Source organism: Actinia tenebrosa, unplaced genomic scaffold, assembly GCF_029948245.1.
Source record: "Actinia tenebrosa isolate PJP-AT-01 unplaced genomic scaffold, QUT_ActTen_1.0 PGA_scaffold5__44_contigs__length_20552954, whole genome shotgun sequence".
NCBI classification, from domain to species: domain Eukaryota; kingdom Metazoa; phylum Cnidaria; class Anthozoa; order Actiniaria; family Actiniidae; genus Actinia; species Actinia tenebrosa.
This window is the reverse complement of record NW_028292582.1, coordinates 5,525,596-5,547,927: the sequence shown is the minus strand read 5'-3', so window position 1 is coordinate 5,547,927 and position 22,332 is coordinate 5,525,596. Positions and strand designations below refer to the sequence as shown.

The 22,332-nt window shown below is 35.4% G+C and overlaps 1 protein-coding gene across 10 annotated transcripts in view; it reads right to left on the bottom strand.

The window, feature by feature from the left end:
• LOC116294588 (gamma-aminobutyric acid type B receptor subunit 2) overlaps nucleotides 1–17,671 on the bottom strand; it is a 31,966-nt gene extending 14,295 nt beyond the window's left edge. For 2 of the 10 annotated variants that reach the window (XM_089037364.1, XM_089037373.1), the window contains exons 1-3: nucleotides 17,388–17,671; nucleotides 2,502–2,735; nucleotides 1,616–1,750 (exon numbers count right to left, since the gene is read on the bottom strand). In XM_089037364.1, the coding sequence (XP_088893490.1) occupies nucleotides 1,616–1,750; nucleotides 2,502–2,735; nucleotides 17,388–17,390 (372 nt within the window). In that variant the 5' untranslated portion in view covers nucleotides 17,391–17,671. Of the gene's footprint in view, nucleotides 1–1,615; nucleotides 1,751–1,906; nucleotides 1,942–2,501; nucleotides 2,736–6,282; nucleotides 6,388–7,152; nucleotides 7,208–9,662; nucleotides 9,716–14,522; nucleotides 14,706–14,725; nucleotides 14,778–17,387 lie in introns of those variants that run through there. The other 8 variants (XM_089037367.1, XM_089037365.1, XM_089037370.1 and 5 more) reach the window with 8 other exon arrangements.
• Nucleotides 17,672–22,332: the final 4,661 nt, after the last annotated feature.

Sequence of the window (22,332 nt, the reverse complement as noted above, 5' to 3'; positions counted from 1 at the left end):
TATGCCAATTTGTTTGTTGGTTATATCGAAAACCTTGTTTTTCAACAATATAATGGACCTAAACCTGAGTTTTTTGGACGGTATATTGATGATTGTATTGGCGCTACTTCTTGTTCGTGTAATGACTTAGATTCTTTCATCTCTTTTGTTAACTCTTTTCACCCTGCCTTAGACTTTACGTGGGAGGTTAGTGAAACATCAGTCACTTTCCTTGACATCTTGCTTAGTGTTAATGACGACCGTCTTAGCACTAGTGTCCATTACAAACCTACTGACTCTCATTCTTATTTACTCTACTCGTCTTCTCATCCTAAGCACACTCTTAACGCTATTCCGTTCTCGCAATTTCTTCGTCTTCGTCGTTTGTGTAGTGATGATCTTGATTTTTCTGTTAAATGTTCTGAGATGCGTTCCTTCTTCCTTAAGCGTAATTATCCTGCTCATGTTATTGATCGCGCCATTCGTAAAGTTTCTACTATTGATCGTACCACCGCTCTCACTCCTCACACTCGTCCCTATAATGACCGCATTCCTTTCACTCTTACGTATCATCCTATTAACATTTCCATTAAACCCATTGTTAACCGCAACTTTTCTCTGCTTGACTCTGATACTCGCACTTCTGCTATTTTCAACAACCGCCCTCTCTTTTCCTATAAACGTGATCGTAATCTCCGTTCTTTCTTGGTCAAGGGAGTTCTTCCCTCTAACAAAGAACCTGGTACTTTTCGCTGTTCTCGTAAACGTTGTTATACTTGTCCTCACATAGCCTCTCACACTTCTGTTGTCGGTCCTAAATCAACTATTAAAATCACTGACCATTTTGTTTGTACCACTTCTAATGTTGTATATTGTATTAAATGTACCCGCTGTAATCTTTTGTATGTGGGCGAGACTGGCCGCCGTCTTGGTGATCGCATTTGCAATCATCTTTATGATATTCGCAATAACGATCCCACCAAACCAGTTTCCCGCAATTTTAATCTAGCTAACCATTCTCTTTCTGACTTCATTGTTTTCGGTCTTTCTTTGCTTAACGGCAACAATGATTGTCGCAAGACCAAAGAAATGCGGCTTATTCACCTATTGGGCACTCTTAGTCCCAACGGGATTAATGAACGCTTTATTTTCAACTAACCTTTTCTTTTGTCTTTTGATTGTTTGTTTTTGTTTCCTTGCCTACCTTGCTCTCATTGGTTTCTTTTGTCTTATTCTATCATATATACACTCCTTTCTACCACTTCTTTCTCTTTTACTCCGACGAAGGACTAGCGTCCGAAACGTCAGTAAGTTTTTTCATCTTTTCACGGTGTATAATTTACCTTTTCATCATTACTGTTTCATTAGAAACACCGACGCAGCTCACACTAGTTTTTAGCTAGTTATATGTTTTTGGACCGGTTTGATTCAACTGAAAATTTGCATACTTTTGAGATCGCCGCTAGGCCAACAGTTTTTCTCGATTTTCTCAGATTTTTAGCGGTTTTTTTGGAAAACTAACTACACCACGTTTGTTTACTTGGTAATACCTTCCAGCAAACCAAAAATGAGCAAAATCGAAATTTTGACCGTGACCGGCCGATGCTCGATATTAGTGGACCTTCGATCTTAATACCTGAATCAATTGCCAGAACTTTGCTGTGTCAGCGACTGCAGTAGCTACATTAGAACGCATGGGACCAAGTAGCATCAGAATTTGCCTGTTTACAAGATAACCATACAGTACTCTAATTCCACGACCTGTCTCTCCCTGTTTAAGACCAAAAGTACAAAAACGAATCATCTTTGGATGGGATTGTGTAGCCCCATTGCCGATTCTTGTCAGACTTTTAAAAAAACAGTACATATAGGTACTGTTCCTGGATATCGTTAGTTATCATAAAATTTAAAAATAAATTTCAATTACCTTCAATTATATCCGTTTTCAAATCGCCTACAATACTAAATTAAAAATTTGATTTTAGTATAAAATTGAAAAAAACTGTCTTTATCCCCCCCCCCCCCCCCCCCCCCCCCAAAAACCCTTCCATTTTTTTCTCGTGCTTTTTTATTGCTTCTTTTTTCTGTATTCTGATTGATATCAAGTTTTCTGCAATTCCTTTGGCTCTTCAAAACATTGCCATTTAAAACTCAAAATGGTGCGATTCGTGTTCAAATGGCACTGCTGAGAGCCAATCAGATTGCAGAAATCACCAGTGATTTCAAAATGGATATAATTAACGTAGAAAGGACATTCACAACAATAATATCAAACACTTTGACATCTTCCCAAAGAAAGATAAGCCTTCTGATGACAAATTTTAACTTGGGTATTTGTCTCGCACAATTGACAACTCGGGTGAGCTTTGATAGCTTTACTGATTTGAATCGGAGAGCTTTGATAGCTTTACTGATTTGAACAATGCCGAAGTTATTACTTCGAACTATAAAGTGGTACCCCTCCTTCAAATACAAATTACAATGGAAGAGGATATATAATCGTGCGTAACGAGTTGTCTTACCTTTGAGTTATTGGAAATTAGTTTCAATTCATAGTCATTCAAAATGCTTGTATCAATGTTTATCATATCAAAAGCCATCTGAGCTGCCAACGGGATACCGCGCCCCCACCACTTGCCCGTGCCGGTCATTGGTGAAATAGAACCTATGTAAAGGGGCTGCTTGGCATCCGGTGCAAAACCGCACTCCATCAAAAACGAAAGTAGGCAAACAAAAATCGTCTTATTGGTACTCATCTGGAAAATAAAATAAAAAGGTGGCTGGCTTGAAAAAGACTTACTTTGAATAAAATTAGAAGTTTCATGTGAGCGTATTACACACCGGCAATTCATTCTCATTTACAAGCGAAACGAATTCTGTGATGAATTTATTTTCTGAAGTACCGTGTTGAATTACGAAAGACGGACTTCAATTTCGACGGACGTGACTTCTATTTGCTAAGTCTTCTGAAAGACATATCCTGGATTTTGTTTTTAATTTAAAAGTTGAGCCGAGTGCTTAATGTCAGGAATCATTCGCATAAGCCTTTGTTGCTAACAAATGGCGTTGCGTTATGCGTTACTACTTATCTTGACTACTTCTAGGGTCACGGCGCTTACAATCGATTTGATGCCTGAATTTTTCACATGAAACACTTTATTTTACACTGTGAACAAAGCGAATATTTCATAGAAATTCATTTAGAAATATTATTTCATTTGACTTCATTCAAGTCTGTAAACTACTGATTATTTATTGAAGCGAATTCTCGTTAGTTAGATTTGTACCTTCGCAAGTGTTATTAACATACAAATACATTGCATCAGCTGTTTGTGATATCCGACGATCAATCTACTTTTTACTCAGAACGGCTTATGATTTGGATGACAAAACTAGCCGAACTTTCTTTAAAGCTCCATGACTCTTGTTTTGAAATCTAATGAAAAGTTCTTTTTTCGATGCTTCCGGCTCTACCTACGAGTGTTTTGAAAAAATGTAAATATGTTGACGATTGTGCATAAGCGTTTCTGTTTACTTTAACACATCAGGAAGAAAAGGTTTCACTTATAGGAATTTTAGTTTAGGCGTTAATAGTATTATTTTACTTCAACTTGCATCTCTCTTGATTCTTTTGATTTAAATAATCTGAAGATAAAACTATGTGTGAGTGTGTGCATGCACAGTGAGTGGGTCTACAGTGCCACAAGTATCCCACATGGAACATCAGTATTTCATTTCCTCATATAAATATCAAAGCAGTCTATACTGAATAAGAGATATGTGCTTGTTATGTCGTGCAACGTTCGTAAGCAGATGACGTAAGACGACCGATAAACGTTTAATTATCGATCTGCCAACACCTTAGTAAGTGAGTGAGCGAGTGACACATTTGCATATCAGACCCCTCACAATAACTCGTTTCTACGCTTCGCGTATCCACGAGTTAAAAATGAGGTTTGCTAAACACTTATAACAACAACCATCGAATAGACCGAATGCAATTTGGCACTACATTTGAATTATAGATTATGATGATATTAACAACAGGGCGCTAATTTGACTGCGCATGTCCACGTTCATGTAAAGAGTGAGCAATATGGCTGCTCTGTTCAGTTTGTTATAAACAAACGTTTTTCTTTGCACTAATATGCTTCTAGGTAAAAATTTTTTCTGCAGGATATATAGTGTTAAGGACTGACTTTTATATCAACACGAATTTAGAAGGAAAAAGCTTAACGCAAAGGTTATCTGAAGACGTTCGAAGAACATCTGTTCATAACAGTAGGCTGCAGCTTGTTATCGTTTCGAATCACCAATAAACAACGCGGTACGTAGGGCAAGGTAAAATACGAACACTTTGTATTTCCCTAATCTTGATATCATATTTATTTATTTGACTAAGATATAAATGAAATCAACGCTTTGTAACAACAGCTATAGAATGTCAAAATTTGAGTAATTGTGTGATGTAATTCCCATTCAGATATTTCCAAAACACTTATCCACCTGTTGATTCACATTAAAATGATGTGCTATGCTTGCCGTTTAGGTGTATAGGAATCGATTTGTTTTAAAAATTGGGGAACCATGATCTTTATTCTCATCTAGATACCATGCAATGATTCATGCACTATGCACGAACTGTTCTATTGTTACATATTTGTCTCTGTAGCGAAGGTTTCTATTTCTTTATATTCTTTGAATTTAGTCATCAAAAGCTTACCGAAAATCGAAAATTTTGCAATCAGAATGATTTCAGTGATTAATAACTCATCGTAAACATACCTAATTATTTCAAATGTGCAAATCAGATAAATGTACAGCATTTTAATGGTTTTCGCAAAATCAAGTGTCGACACCCACCACTTTTCAACTGATTATAAGAACTTGGGTAATGTATAATATAAATGTACTATTTTGAAAATTGGGGAACGTTGCTTAACTTTGTGTTTTGGCGAAGAAAAATGTAATATTTACAACAAAGGAAGCCCAATAATAAACGTTCAGAAGTTGAAATTCTGATAATAAATAAATAAAATTTAATAAAAACCTTCAGCTGTCTTTTTATAGTTGTTTATGGTTTTTCGAAGAACTTTTCGCGCTTTCCTTAGCTTAAATTTAGAACTTTTTATGGCATATTGTATGTGGCCATGTAATACGGTTCAGCGGATTAAACGCATGCCAAATGCAAATAAGCGCCCTGTTAATATGAACATTATCAACACGATCAAGTTTAACAGTTTAAGGTAGAAATATTCAACTCTTTATTTAGCAGTGATGAGAATCTAAAAATGTGAAAAACGCTAAAACAAGGCGATAGTCAGCCTCAGTTTACTGAACACATAAAAAAACCTCGTTAATTTTGATTCCAAATAACTTCACTGCAATTCGATTTGTAGCCATAAAACTTTTCTAAAAAACATATTGCTGTTTCTGATGGCGGTGTTTATTTTAAAGAATAGCTATTATTTCAGAAAGTAAATGGCGGCCATTAATGCATTCAGTTTAACCAGTATGAATCATCATGTTTTCTATCGATGTCTTGTAAACTGTGACTTAATTACACCGTGTTTTTATACTCGATCTTTTGTTGGTTGCGCCGATTGACTCTGAGGTTTGGGTATGGATGTGTTTAATTCATACTAAGTAATTTTGTTTAACAAAGCTAGCATTTTTAAAATAACCTTTGACAGTAAGAACTTCCATATTTCTCAGTTGTCATTACTTAAAGAAAAGAACACCAAGACCTTGATATATTCTATTTTAGATGCTTTTACATGAGCAATAAAATTGTTTGATTTAAAGTATAGTAAAGAAAATAGCAAATGTCATACATCGGCTAGTTATTAATTACTGAATCGATTTTCTGACTTCTTTTAGGACCAAAAAGTTGGTCCTCGAAATGTTAACTGAAATTTTAACGAGTGCCGCGGTGTGTGGGATCACGTATCCGTAAACATCATTGATCGATAAACCTACGCTGTTCATTTACATTCTCCCTTTCCATCAAAGTGGTTTAAGTCACATCTTGATTGGTTTTTATGTTTGCCGATATTTTTTGTTTCGTACTTTTCTTTCAGTCACATCTTGATCGTCTATTGATTGTGTTTACGCTCCAAGAAAGCAAACTTAACATATTTGAATTATCGAATATTTTGTTACTACTTTCCCACGAATACGATATGGCCTTGATGTTAAGACAAAAATGAGGATTGCGATTCAAAAGCTTTAATCAGCGGCGAATATTAATTCTGGGCTGAAATACAGCTTCAAAAATATTACATTGATGAGAAAGAATATTACCTTAGATCGTAACACTTAGGATTGGTGTTTGATAGAGCAGGACAGCGAAAAAATACTCAATCGTCTGTACGTGTTAAGTTGCAGATGACCGCCTTTGGAAGAGACCTGCACAGAAAAATAAAAGAATCCTTCCTGTTAAAATCAGCTGCACCCTATATATAGTAATCTTAATAATCATGCGTGCCAAACGACAGTGTTTACTTATTTCGAATATCACTGACACAAAAAAATTATGATATTCTTAAAGATGTCACTCTGAAAGCTCGAATATAACTTTGTATAAATTATATTGTTTGCTAACGTTTAGGCATAAATAGCTTGTGTATAACAAATTGCCAACATCCTAAGAAAGCGCGCTCTAATAGTGGTTAAAAAAACTCGAAATATCATATCATATTCACATTCAAAACTCCGAGTAATGTTGAAACAAAGATGGCCTCTCTAAATTCATGTTTTACCAGTGCTTTTTCGAGTGAATTTGCAAAGATTCTACAACATCTCTTGGTTGAAACACGAGGAAGGCCAGAAAATATGATTCTAAGAAAAATTCAAGTTTGTAATAAACTATGTTTTGTGGAAGAAAGTAATTTGTTTTTTATAGTTTTCGCCAATGAGTTCAAAGCTTATGGAACTTTGAATGTTTTTGTTTATCTGAAGTTTAAAACAGTGGTTTTTGCAAGAAAATTAATTCAAAAACAGAATAGAATGTGGAGGAAAAGAGCCAACTATAGTGTAGGGGAAATTTCTACTCTTTCAGCAAAAAACAAAAAAACAAAAAAAACAAAAACAAAACAAAACAAACAAAAAAAAAAAACAAACAAACAAACAAACGAAAAATAAAATAAAACACACAACAAACGCAAGTCTTACCGGCTAATTGTCGAGCAGTTTTAGAGAGACGAATTCAGCTATTTATAATTATAAAATTTCGTTGCTCCTAAGCTTTCAACCCGTCTTGAGAAAATTAACTACTCAAATTTTGTACCATTCAAAGAAGATAGTGATGAAATTCTTCAAGCTACACTGAGGTAAAATTTGCTATCCTGAAAAGACATGGTTATAATTTGTCGACTCTTGTACTGCAGCTGTACTTGAAAACAACTTAAACTTGAAAGAGATCTGTCGCTTTTATCACTTTTAATTTTGTCCAGTCAGCTTGCATTATGAGCCAAACTATTCACTATAATTACTGTAAGTTTTAACTAATGACAATGAATTAATATGTAAATTATGAGGCGTTCAAGAATATGGTTGTAGGCTGACATTTGTCTCGTTTTTTACGTTCAAAAAAAAATAAACCAAAAAAAAAAGAGGAAAAAAACACAACAACAACAAAAAAAAAACAACAACAAAAAAACAACAACAAAAAAAAAAAAAAAAAAAAAAAAAAAAAAAACAACAACAAAAAACAACAGCAACAACAACAACAAAAAACAACAAAAACAAAGGAACAGGTTAATCAACCTTTTTTAAAGGTTGGCATGTTGGTATATACTAAAGGAAATATAGGATTGAAAAAATCTAAAGACATCAAAAATATATCAAAAACAACGTAAAATGTGTGCTTTTAATTATTAAGGCAGTCAACAATAACTCGCCTCGATAGTGTTGATGGTGGAGGAAGAGGACAGAAAAAAGAAAAGAAAAAAGGAAAAGAGGAAGGGTAAGGGAAAAAAGATGAACAAGAAAAGTGAGTTAAATAAACTCAAAAGAGAAAAAAAGGAACTTGGTAGCAGAGGTTTGCATCAAACAGGAAATGGAAGTTTTTGATTTCAATTTTTTTTACTAACTGCGATGTATTTAGAAATATTTTTCGTTATGTTCTTTTATAATCTAATTTTAGATCAAACAGCCCGAAGGCCTCTGCTTTAAAACACTAATTTATCAAGCATACGATCAGCCTTTGTACATAATTGCCAGTATAAATAATAAAACAAGTAAATTAAATTGCTTTCGATGTTATTCGCTGATGAGAATAAGGAAAACCGCATATGAACAATCAAACATATGAAACCAAGATGTCCATTTGATGTTATTGCTGGGATACCTGTGGTATGCCAGCTACAAAACAAAGGCTTTGTTTTATTTTTCCTGATTCCTGCTCCACAAATTGAACAAGTTGCGCAATAGTACCCAGGGGTCTTCAGGAACTTACCCAAGAGACCTTTGCGGGTATCTGCTATAGTGTTCCCGTGTATAGTCCAATCAATTATCATGTACCGGATGTCAATCAATATATGTCACTATGTTGTCAAGTGATTATGAGATAAGGAGAGGTTTGTGTCTACGCATGGTCTATTTCGTTGACTGCTGTAATTCAAGACAGCCGAACTAGAAATATTAATTGATTTCTAACCGAGAAGATAGGGATGATTGAGAAGCGATTATTTTTAAGGATTTTCAATGAGCAATAGCTTTTTTTGGTTAACTCTTCATGAATCATCTACCCCAGCAGTATTTTCTGCACGAACAAGCGAAGATCGATAAGGAGAACAGTGTTTCAAAATAAGCGATAGTATTAAACAAATTCATTCTGCGTGACTCCTTATTCTCTTGAACTTGAAAATATATATTCTTATACAAGGGCGGATCCAGTTAAAATTTTAGGGTTGGGGGGGGTGGGGCTAATTGAGATAAGGGGGCGCTTATTGAGTTTCTTCCAATAAAACAATAAAAAAAGCATCTTATTCTTCAGTTTTGTTTGGGTTTGGGTTTGGGTTTGGGTTTGGGTTTGGGTTTGGGTTTGGGTTTGGGTTTGGGTTTGGGTTTGGGTTTGGGTTTGGGTTTGGGTTTGGGTTTGGATTTGGGTTTGGGTTTGGGTTGGGTTTGGGTTTGGGTTTGGGTTTGGTTTGGTTTGGTTTGGTTTGGTTTAGTTTGGATTTGGTTTGGTTTGGTTTGGTTTGGTTTGGTTTGGTTTGGTTTGGTTTGGTTTGGTTTGGTTTGGTTTGGTTTGGTTTGGTTTGGTTTGGTTTGGTTTGGTTTGGTTTGGTTTGGTTTGGTTTGGTTTGGTTCGGTTTGGTTTGGTTTGGTTTGGTTTGGTTTGGTTTGGTTTGGTTTGGTTTGGTTTGGTTTGGTTTGGTTTGGTTTGGTTTGGTTTGGTTTGGTTTGGTTTGGTTTGGTTTGGTTCGGTTTTGCTTTGTTTTGTTTTGGTTTGGTTTGGTTTGGTTTGGTTTGGTTTGGCTTTGTTTTGTTTTGTTCTGTTTTGTTTTCTGCTGAGGAGGGCCCCTTTGCCCCCACCCCCTGGATCCGCCCTTGTTGAAGCCTATATTTATGCATTGATATTGACAGTTTTGGCTTCAAAGTCTACTCACAAATGAACATGAGGTACATAGCAATATTTATTTTAAACAAAATAAGTAAATAAATAACTTGCTACTCACATTCCAGGGTTTGATCTTTGCCGCTCGAAGCGTTATGATCTGCTTTACTTTTTCTTCAAAAAGATGACGATTCATTAAAAATATCGATAAATTATAAATTTACAAAATGTAAATCAATTATAAGAGAAGTCTTAAGCAAATATTAGCCTCTATTTACGTTTTAAATGAAGCATTTTGATTTTAAAGCGAGCGATACAATTTTCGTGCGAATGTGCACGTTCATGAAACCTAATTACGAAAAACTCCGGACCGGAACTGGAATTGGAGTCCCAGGTTGACTTGTTCGATGACTTTGGTGAGTAGTAACGTTTGTTTTGATTTTTCTTTCTGAGAAAGTGTTCACAAATAAATTTTGTATAGTCTTACTGTGCATTGCTGATCGACTCAATTCAAAACGTCCACATTTATTTCTTCAAAAACATCAATAAATCAAAACACAGAGACCCCAAAAGTGTAAAAGTCTAACATAACTTTTCTAGATATCATGGCAACCTTTCCAGCAATCACATCACATATTTCGATGTCATGCCTACATTTCATAACCAGGCCTATCTTTAACAGGTATCCCAGCGTACCCTGAGCCCAGGGTCTTGTTCGAATTTTATATGCAACATCAGAAAAAATCTGTTAACATTTGGTCAGCTACGATATCAAGCTCACGCCCCCTATGTAAGCCCATACGAATTATGTCTCAAAAACACGGTTTTTGGATCTTTTCTTAAAATAATGACTATCTTGGGAAAACAACAGAAGTGGATTCAGTTAGTTCAACTATCCACGGAATGTATTATATGGTTTAGATTGAATTCTATTGAAAAAAACCACCGTACTTTTTGAGTTGAATGTACAATGTTGGATGTATTTTACATGAGAAAATGCATGACATAACCGAGGTCAAGCTAGAAAATCGTCTCTCCTTGAAATAAAACAGAACCTGTCAAAAAAACAGAAGTGGATTTGAAAACCCCGGGCTTTTCTGAATATTTTGGTATATAATTCATAGGAATTTGTTAAAATTTAGAACCGTATTTTTGATGATTTTATAAGCTCATACTATCTGTTGGCCTATACATTCGCCTCTTATGGTTTCTTAGGTATCGTAGCCTCGAAAACACGCTAACCACTAGTTAGCAAAAAAAAAAAAAAAAAAAAAAACACAGAAGATTTACGGGTTATTTAGAATGTTTTATCACGCAGTTTACTTGTGCTATATAACTTTACTTTTAAGAACAACCTTTTGCTTTGGAAAGAGAGAAAAAAGAACGAAATAAGCAAATATTCCAAATGTATGGGCAATTTCTTCCAATGCTGATGTGAATGCCGCTAAACTTTATTTCAACAGACTTTATCAAAGGAACCAATTAGCCGTGTTGTAGGATAGGCAATAACTACACATCCATTGATGATGTATTCTCATCTCATACAGCCTTCCGTTTGTGAAAAAAATATAGCAGGACAATAGTGCCTACAAGTTAACATCCAAATTAATGCGAAATTATTACACTGCGCGTGCTCTGTTAATTTCATTAATCACTATTTTGTCATCTTATTGCTCTCGTTTTTTAGGAATTGAAGTTATAGATTTTTAATATATATGTTTATGAAGTCTTAGACGTTTTGTACTGTTAGCCGTAAGGAAGCGGAATATTTCAATGAAAATATCTGATTAGGAGGTTTATGGGCAAAAGATCCTATCTATTTTTATTTACTGAAGCAGTAGAATTAATTGATGGAACATAAATTTGCAAATCGTACATTTGCCTAAATTGCAAGAACGTTGTCAAATTATCAAAGATATCAAATATGAGTTAATATTCTTGATATGAATAAAAATGAAAAACATCAAAAAAGACTATAACTTAATCTAAATATGGAATTAATTATTTTTTCTTGTAGGCTATTAAAATCGAGGACTGAAGATAATGTTAGTTATCACTTCACTGTCGACAGGTGAACAGGTGAAATTATCCCTTAATTTTACGAGGAGCCAAACGATTAACCGTTTATTATATATAGGGCAAAATTCAACGAAAAAACCGTCTTTGAACCAATATAATGCCCGTACGCTAACATTGATTCTGAACTATCAAATCAAATGTAGTTATAGTTCAAAAGAATTGTATTCAGAATTTACACGTGCTTCTTCTTGGACAATAATACGTCAAAGTTTTCTTCTGTAGAAAAGAATATCACCGATCACCGAGTTTAAACAATAATTATTTGGCAACTTTCCCATGGATCCCGCTGAATGAACTGTCAAATCTTGAAAAAATGTCCTTCAACCGAAAGAACGTCAAACATAAAAGATCACTAGTCAAATACCATAAAAACATGCATAAAAATAGATTCCTACCAACAAAGTTCTTAAGCGCAAACGTCAGTAAAAATCGAACAAAATTCGCGTAATCGCGGACACGGTCAAAAAATCGATTTTGCTCATATTTTGTGGATTGATAGTGCTAGGTACCAAATAGAAGAAAATGAGGCTAGTTTTTATTGAAATATCTTATTAAACGAGAAAAATCTTCGAAAAACCGCTTGAGTCAAAATAAGCAAGAAATAATTTACGTGGAGGTGCCTCAAAGTTCCCAACTTTTTTGTCGCATAATCCAGAAAGGTCATTCTTTAATTCTGTGGTTTTAGTTGTTTGCCTCTTTTCGTTTTCTCGAGCTGAGCGCCAATGAAACTTCGGCTAAATCCGCCAATGTCAAACCAACAAAATGTATATATATATATATATATATATATATATATGTATACATTTTAAATCGAAGTATTTGTCCAATATTTGCTGCTGAAATTTTCTATATTCCTAGGTACAAAAAAAATTGTTTGTTTTTCCTGAGTTGAAGTATAAAAATATAGATCTATTATTTTAAAGACGTATCTGGACCAGAATTCGAAATTATGACGTTTATGCTACCCCGTGAAATCGGGGGATCGCCGCATATAAACAAGCGCGCGGTGGTAAATAATGCTGAATCAAATTAAACGTACGAAAAAACGTGCCCTTTTGTGGTCTCATCAGTGTAACCATTGCCCTTGGGATATCATGTGGGTCATCCCACTCTCTTCTGTTATAAGAAATCGTTCAATCAAGAACTGGATTTGTTTTTCTGAAAAACGCGTTTTCTTTGATGTAACATAGAATTTTAATTTTCTTCCAGTTTTATTAAATTTATTATATAGTTAGGAAACGAAGCACAGTGCTGACGCCATCCACGCGCGCGCGAAGTGCTGTTACCGTCTTTCTTTTTAGTGACTAAATGAATTCGTAGAGTGGCGTAGAGTGGCGAGTACCTTAGTCTTATGCGGTCTACAAAAAATAGGAAAAGTGCTGAGGCAAAAAAAAGTTGCTTTTCGATCAAAGAAAACATTATTGTATGTACTTGAACATTTGGATTTTTTCTAAGGCTTCATGAATTTCCAGGAGAGTGAACCAAAATCGGCCTAATTTCGAGTTCAGTCGCAGCAAAAATTATCCTTATTGACTTGTGCAGTTTTTCGACGATTTTTCTCATTAAATAAGATATTTCGAAAAAACTAACGTCATTTCCGTCTATTTGGAACCTAGCACTAACAATCCACAAAATATGAGCAAAATCGATTTTTTCGACTCTGTCCGCGATTTTGTGAATTTTGTTCTATTTTTACTAACATTCACTCTTAAGATGACTGCCTACTTTTGGAAAACGATTTCAACTTTTTTTAAAACTTCGATTTTTTTTCGAATTGAAATTTGATGCTGATTCAAAAACTGGTGTCCCGAGCTTGTTTTCCAGATAATCAGCAATTAATGGAAGCCTACGCACGAGCTTTTGGAGCAAAACTTCGCCACGGAAGTGATTAGGGGAAAATTAAGATTCATATGATAATAGTTATTTGCAGACTATATGATTGCACGAATGAAGGCTAGTCAATCATTCTACAATAATACGTGGATATTTTCGACAAAAAGACAAAGAGATCCATTGATTTGTCATATTTTGTAGCTTCGGTCTTTAAAAAATCTCATAAAGTCGAATAAAAATCCCTACATAAATCTATTTTTTCATGTTAGAATTGTAGAATTGTCAAATTGTAAACAGGAGGGAATTTTGTTGTGCTGCCCCTTAGTTTTATTCGTATCCTTGGAAACATAGGCCCTTCATCATTGTCCTCCGCCTCACTCCGTTCTCTGTTGTTTTCTTTGCCTTTCCCATGCGATGTTTGTATTCTTCAGTTCTGCCATGCGTGACTGTAGTGGCCTCCCCACCTTTCTCCTTCTTCTTTGTGGGTTCCATTCCAACGCACGTATGTGCTCATCTTTCCTTCGTAATGGGTATCATGTCCAATCCACCTCCAAGCCCTCTCCTTCACTACAACACTCATTGTTCTTTTGTCTGTTCTTTCCCAAAGTTATTCATTGTTTATCAATAGGCCCTTTGCAGCTAAGCAATCACGTGCTGGTTATTGCATTTGCAATCATCTTTATGATATTCGCAATAACGATCCCACCAAACCAGTTTCCCGCAATTTTAATCTAGCTAACCATTCTCTTTCTGACTTCATTGTTTTCGGTCTTTCTTTGCTTAACGGCAACAATGATTGTCGCAAGACCAAAGAAATGCGGCTTATTCACCTACTGGGCACTCTTAGTCCCAACGGGATTAATGAACGCTTTATTTTCAACTAACCTTTTCTTTTGTCTTTTGATTGTTTGTTTTTGTTTCCTTGCCTACCTTGCTCTCATTGGTTTCTTTTGTCTTATTCTATCATATATACACTCCTTTCTACCACTTCTTTCTCTTTTACTCCGACGAAGGACTAGCGTTCGAAACGTCAGTAAGTTTTTTCATCTTTTCACGGTGTATAATTTACCTTTTCATCATTGCTGGTTATTTCGCTGAGAGCAAATGAATGAACATTTTGATTCCCATGGGTGAAATTTACTGGACTGCAAACAAACTTTCTACAACCTGTTTTGTTTCGAGAGATCGTAATAAAACTGCAAAAGGCAAAGGGCCTATTAAGGATATCTTGCTCCCATACTGAATACTTCCCTGGCACTTGTTTACACCCACCTAGTGCTTCTTCTCTAAGCCTTTCGTCAGTCTCCACGTCTCGACCCCATACTGACTTTACTTTGGGATTAAAGACTTTAAAGTCCCATAGCTTTCCATAATGTATGCTAAATATCTGTCTAGCTTTAGACATTCTGGCACTTGGCATGCCAAATGTTCGTCTAGCTTTAGACATTCTGGCACCGATGGCTAGGTGTTTAAACTCGTGCACAACTTCGACGTCTTCCCCTTCGATAAAACCATCCTTTTTTACGAAGGACGGTTTTATTTTATCCTTTTTTACCCTTTTTACGAGGGTAGCACTTAATAGCCAGTGGCTAACAAACCCGTGGCCCTCGTTCCGTGATCGAATAACGATTTAAAATAACGATTTTTGGAGTGCCTGTGTAATTCATCGCTTTTGAAATCAAGGTAGTTCTAAAGGTATAAAGCTGAAATGTGGAAACTGGTACAACCACATTCGGGCTTCAGCGTTTGTCACGATACGAATAAGAACAGCAAAATAATGATTAATTCAGTGACGATTTCAATGAGTTTTATAAGAACAGCATTGAAATAGTCTGTTGATGCAATTGAATGTTAATACATATGCAAATGTCGTTCTTGAATGTTTCTTCCGCGCAAATGAAGCTTATTTTGGCGTTAATGAAAGTATATTCACCTTAAAGAAACAGCTACAAATGAATTGACTCGAATGAATGAATATTTTCTGTAAATGAACAGCTAAAGGCGTAATGCAATAGACTTGTGGGCTGTATATTGTCGGGGCCCGGTCGTACGAAGCCTGGATAGCGCTATCCGATAGATAAATCTTATCCAGTGGATATATTTATTGGGTAACAGCATCGACTTATCCGCTGTATAAGGGTGTATCCGCCGAATAGTGATATCCAGGCAACGTTCAACCGGACCAGCTGTTCACAAAATAGTCCATTCATCCAAGAATGAATATTAATGAGCGGCATATGAATGGCTCAGCAGCTGTGCATTTCTCTCTTCCAGCAACCTGCAGCGTTTGGAGCCAAAAAGCAAAAATATAATTCGAAACTTTAGCTTAGCTTGCGCTGTGGTTCTAAGAATTTGAAAATGGGTTGACCACTTAACATGAAAGACGATTCATCATTTTTTGATGCGACAGCGCAGATCAGTATTTAGAAATAATCGGCCAGTTCAATTAGAATTTAAACGAAAATTCTAAAGTTCTTAAGATTGGTTTGCGGCTAAATAATATCCTCTGATTCACAAGGGAGGGCATGTTTCTTGCTCCTACACCCCTTAGATCTACAGGGCATTTGATCTAGAGGGTATTAGCATTGTAATAATCGTTATGATCACATTTACAAGTGCATTTGATTTTAAACACTGGAATTTATTTTTTAAAGTGTCTTAAGTGTTTTATTTGCTTATTCTCTACCTTTTGCACTAAGAATTAATTAAAGCATACAAACTCTTCAATTCACAAGAAAGAAATTGAACTTCAAATAAGGAAGGGAAGTTTGAGTAGAACAAAAGTAGGGCATAATATTGCAAAATCAACAGATTGATATGCTGTGAATACTATTTTGGAAAGCAATATCTATAAAGGCGAGAACCTTGAGAGCGTTTTTTGTGACATTCTATTATATTAAAAACTTTAGCAGGAAGTTAAATCCCACACATGAAGTATAATAAAAAATATGCCTACTGTGAAAAAGCTTTGATTACCTATATTCATGGTAAATACCATGATAAGCTAAGTAAGTAGTTGGTAATGACGTTTTCATGATGTCTGAGGGCTATTTTGGTGTGATTATAGCTGTCATGATAAGAGAAAATTAAAAAGTCAGTGGTAGCGTACAAACTAACCATTTGATTAGATTATAAAATATATTTATGACAACTAGTTTGCTCTTCTTGGGAATGATGCTTGAAGTTATCGAAACGTTGAGGACCAATCTAGTCGTCAATAATTATATTTTTCCTTTTCTTCCGCATTTAGTGCTATACGAAACATCACTAACATTAGCGCTTATTTACACTAGAAAGAAAAAAACTATATTCTCAGACAAAGTAAACCAGAAATATACGGCGATGCGACACAGTGCATCAATTTTCGCTCTACTCAGTTTACTACCGACGAACACAGTCTATAGGTGTTGTTTTAAATAAAAGCGATGGCGTTAATTAAAAAGAAAAATAATATTTCGAAATTCACTTAACTCAGTAGCTTACTGCATACAGTGTGAATCGTCTAAGAAAAATTAATATTTCAATGATACAAATGATATATCATTTATACATGTATTATCACATGTTCGGTGGCGACACGAAAGCTGTTATAAGGTATTCACCAATATTATTGCTCGTATATATTTATTTAGCGTGAACTTAAATCATGGCCAATAAACTGGTTTTTTGTTTGTTTGTTTGTTTGTTTGTTTGTTTGTTTGTTTGTGTTTTTTAATCGCTTTTAAGATTTTAATGCTGAGGTTAAACAAAAGCTGTAGAGCCAACAATATTGATCGTACATTTATCAACAAAACAACTAACGTCCATCAAGAATGCCCGCATGTTATCAAACATAAAATGGAAAACATGAAATACTGTTATTATAAAAACAAGTTCTTATAAATATCAAATATACCTGGTAAAAATGCATTAGTCATTTACAGAAACAACTTACCATTAGTTAGTTGTTTAAACATCACGTTGCACGTCCATCATGTTATCGAGAGTCAGTCGCTTTTGCATACGGTTTTATAGTGGTCAGCATTTGATTTTTTAGCACTACAGTAAGGATGAAGTCATAAGTCTCATGATCCTTTAAGCGTAACTAGATATCGTCGCAACTACAGTAGAAATAATTCAAAAGTATTGCATTCTGATTGGCTATTGCTTGATGTGAATACGATGTATCCTGTTGTCGCTTCGTCTGGATTTCTGGATTCATTCCCTGCTCCCTGATGCTCTCCCCTAATTCCACATTCATTACCCTTTTTGATCTGCTGTCTGTGGTTATATAATGACTCCGATATAGCAATTAAACATGAGGGGAAATTTAAGCTAGGCGAAAAAAATAATGAGGGCACTAAAGTGACACCTTTCTTTTATGTCTAGAATGTTAATCCTCTTGCGGTATGTCTTGATTCTCCATGTTTTTTAAAAATTAAATAGTCAAGTTTTTATAATAAGATTCTGCTAGTGCATTTTCAAAGCTGAAGGTAGTCCAGAGCGTAACCCACTTTTATGGATGCATGCACGGCGAAGACGAAACGTTTATAGGGGAAATAGTCTTGTAAGAATTGTATTTCGTTACGCGTGATATAATTTCTATTTTTGAGGGACATACTAATCAGTTCGTGAGAAATAGGGTTTAGTTCTAGACTAAGCTGAATTGAGCTAGAGTATTATGACACTGGATAAACCAAAAACTATATGCGCGCGCAATTTGCGTTATAAGGAATAGACCAGTAAGAAAATACAACTTCATTGAATGTAGTCTAATCTGATTTATACGAGAAAGAATTCAGTTTTCCAGGGGGGTGGAGAGGAGACTACTGTTTTGCCTCTTGAGTGTTATTCCTGGCATCAAGTGATACAGTAGTGCTGCAAAGTTTTCACCTACGTCATCATGAATTTCAAAAGCGTAAATTCGCATTATAATGGAAATAAAAGTTTAAGGCTGTAAAGCATTTTGTTGCAGAACTATAGGCGAGTAAACATGACGCAATTTTTGGTTAAAATGTATGGAGCGGCCATCTTGGTGTTCCAAGTCGGTACACCATCATGGCGGACAAAATTCCAAAGCCTTAAAATGATGGAATATTTAATATGTTTGACTATTTTTCACTCTCACATACTTTAAATAGATATTTTAAACGTGTCTAAGGAAAAATCTTTCAACTAAAGTAATTTATTTTAATATTTTCATCGCTATTTAGATAGACGTGACGGTATTGCGTGACACAAACTCAACCTTCATAACTCGAGAACCAAACATCGAAATGACTCGAGATTTTTTCTTGTGACTTATAACACTGACTTCTAAAACATACTTGAGAAATGTCTTTATACGATCTATAGTTTAGATTTTGATGTTTTGATGACGTCATGTGAAAACCAGCAATACACTAAGTACCTAAGAGAACCGAATAGAAAAAGGCGCGTTGTAGCAAAACCAATACTAAAGGGCGATCAAAAGAACCCAGGAACACGCAGAAATTAAACCAATAAATAGCACCTTAGATCCACAAAAATAAAAAGGAATAAAATAGCAAACTATCAAAAATAATTAAATATTGGCTCATATCTAGGCGGGGTTTTGTTCTACCGCTGTATCCGTTAATGATGACATTACTAGTAGCCCATGAGACGGGAAGTCTCAGTCCACTTTGTTCGATGCCATCTGTTTGTTGGTCAAGACTTTCGCAAGCTTTCTTTTAATTAAAAGGATTTGCAACCCTTTGTTGAATGTTTCATCGATATCATATAAATATTAATGTAATTTGGTTCAGAAGGATAGATATTTGTATATACGCCCCAAACGTTATGAATAATAGGCCTTATGTTTCATACACTTATAAAACTAGTAAATCGTTTTCTAATAATGTCGCATGCTAGCCCACAGGCTCCAGATATATTTTCTTGATCTGAAAACTCTATTGACTGGCTACAATAATACGTGGATATTTCAAGACTAATATATTGATTTGTCATAAAAAATCTCATAAAGTCGAACAAAACTCCCTACAAAAAAAATCTATTTTTTCATTTGTTAGAATAATTAACTGTTTTTAAAACTTTGATATAACCTAGATTTTAAGGAATGTTTTCGAATAAGACATGTGACATCAGTGATGACGCTAGGGTCCTATCCCAGGGATTCCAGGAGTCTATATGTATATCCACTTCCATTTGTCAGTAGGTTTAAATCGTAATGAGTAATATATATATTTAGGCAGTTCCTAAAAGCGGAGCTCCCGATACGAAAGTCACCGATAGCCCAATTTAAATGAATCAGAAAGGTTAAAATAAGATCGGGGAAAAATCGTCAATTATTTTATATTCGACATGAAGATACTGTCTTCCATAATAAAAACCATGAAGTGAAATCGATTCGAAATGCACTACGTTGTTTTCTTTGCGCGAGTATACTCCACTCCCACTTAGGAATTTTGTACACAACTCACCACCACCCCTAGGAGCTAGTTTTGTTCTTGGAAGATTCTTCGACTAAGTTTTCCATGTCCGACATTTTTAAGCCTTGAATTCCTAAATAATTTTACTTTAAAAAAGCAAAGATAACTACAGACAATCCAACACAATATCAGGTTTAGTGAAAATTACCTTGGATGTCAGTCATTGAAATCGAAATTTCGGAGTTTCCTAACAGTTTTATGGACAAACAAGACCCTGGGCTCAGGGTGCGCTGGGATACCTGGTAAAGATGTGCCTCTGGTTATGAAATTTAGACATGACATCGAAATATGTGATGTGATTGCTGGAAAGGTTGCGCATCTAGAGACGTTATGTTAGACAATAACACTTTTGGGTCTCTGTGTTGTGATTTATCGATGTTTTTGATGAAATAAATAAGTGGACGTTTTGAATTGAGTCGATCAGTAATGCGCAGTAAAACTATACAGAATTTATTTGCGAACACTTTCTCAGAAAGAAAAATCAAAACCAACCATACTTATCAAAGTCACCGAACAACTCAATCTGGAACTCCAATTCCAGTTCCTGTCCGGATTTTGGCATACGTAATTAGGTTTCATGAACGTGCACATTCGCACGAAAATTGTATAGCTTGCTTTAAAATCAAAATGCTTCATTTAAAACGTAAATACAGGCTAATGTTTGCTCAAGACCTCTCTCATAAACGCTTTACATTTTATAATTTTATAATTATCGATATTTTTAATGAATCACCATCTTTTTGGGGGAAAAAAAAGAATAAATAAATAAAAAAGATCATAACACTTCAAACGGCAAAGGTCAAACCCTGGAATGTGCATAGCAAATTATTATTATTATTTTTTTTTGCTTAAAAAAATATTGCTATGTACATCATGTTCCTTTGTGAGTAGCCTTTGAAGCCAAAACAGTTAATATAAATACATAAATATAGGCTATAAGAATGTCTATATTGTCAAGTTCAAGAGAATACTGAACAAGTCACGCTGAATGAATTTTGTGTTTAATACTATCGCTTATCTTGAAACCCTTTCTACTTATCCGGATCTTCGCTTGTTCGTGCAGAAGATACTGCTGGAGTAGATGATTTATGAAGAGTTAACCAAAACAAGCTATTGCTAATGAAGTTCACTGAAAATGCTTAGAAATAATCGTTTGGAAATCGTTCCTATCTTCTCGGCTTGAAATCCTTCTTTACGAAATCGATAAATTAATATTTCTAGTTCGGCTGTCTTGAATTACAGCAGTCAAATAGAGCATGCGTAGACACAACCTTCTGCCACATGATCTGCTAGCTCCGCCCTTTCATAATCACTTGACAACATAGTGACATTGATCGACATCTGGTACATAATAGTTGATTGGAGTATAGACGGGAACCCTATAGCAGATACCCGCAAAGGTCTCTTGGGTAAGTTCCTGAAGACCCCTGGGTACTATTGCGCAACTTGTTCAATTTTTGGAGCAAGAATCAGGGTTCCAGGGTAAGCTGGGATACCTGGAGGACCTGGAGGACCTGGAGGACCTGGAGGACCTGGAGGACCTGGAGGACCTGGAGGACCTGGTTTCAACATGCATGGAGGATTTAGTTGGTTGAGCTTCCAAAAATACTGATAAAATATTTCGTGACGTCTCGAAGTAATGATAAACCAGACCCTGGTAAGGGCGGTTTATTAGTGTCAGAGTCTCTAAGAATCTAAAGGAGAAGTAAAAATAAGTTGCACAATTTCGAACGACAGTTTTGAAAGCCGTATGGAGACAGAGCGTTAAATGTCAAAAGTTTCGAGGGAAAGTCAAACAAATTTAAGCTCATTTTTATAATCATACTAGCTCGAACAGCTTAATAAACAGTTGAATATTTGATACAAAATTATTAAATGAAAGTCTTCTTTGTTTTGCAGATGGAACCCCGCGATAGGAGGCGAACAAAGCTGCATTTTTCTTGCACGAGAAACATACGATAGTTCTGTGGTTAAAAACAAGCGAGTATCTTGAAATAAAATAAAAAACTTCAACAAAAAAATTCAAAAAAAAATGCAGGTATATACAAATTTCAGGTCAACCATCAAAGTACTAATCTCCCACATAGTGCTTGACTCAGTGTCGTGAAAGCCCAAGTTCAACGGGGCCACGTTTTCAGGAAATTAACACAACATTAGCCATGAAAACAATGCACCAGATAGACCAGATTATTTTCCACATCAAATCAACGTGCCAGTGCGTGGCAGAGTGCAAGGGATTAGCTGTAGATATGGTCTGGGGGCCGGCTAGTCTCTCCCCTGATGCTTCGGCTAGAACACTATCCTGCATAATCCGTACACCCAAGGGCAGAGGGACTTAATCGCCGTCAGGTCCGAAGTCCATACGATGACCCAGCGTATGTCTCGGGGTATGGCAAAAAGGCACTATTTTTTTTCTTCTTTAATTTTTAA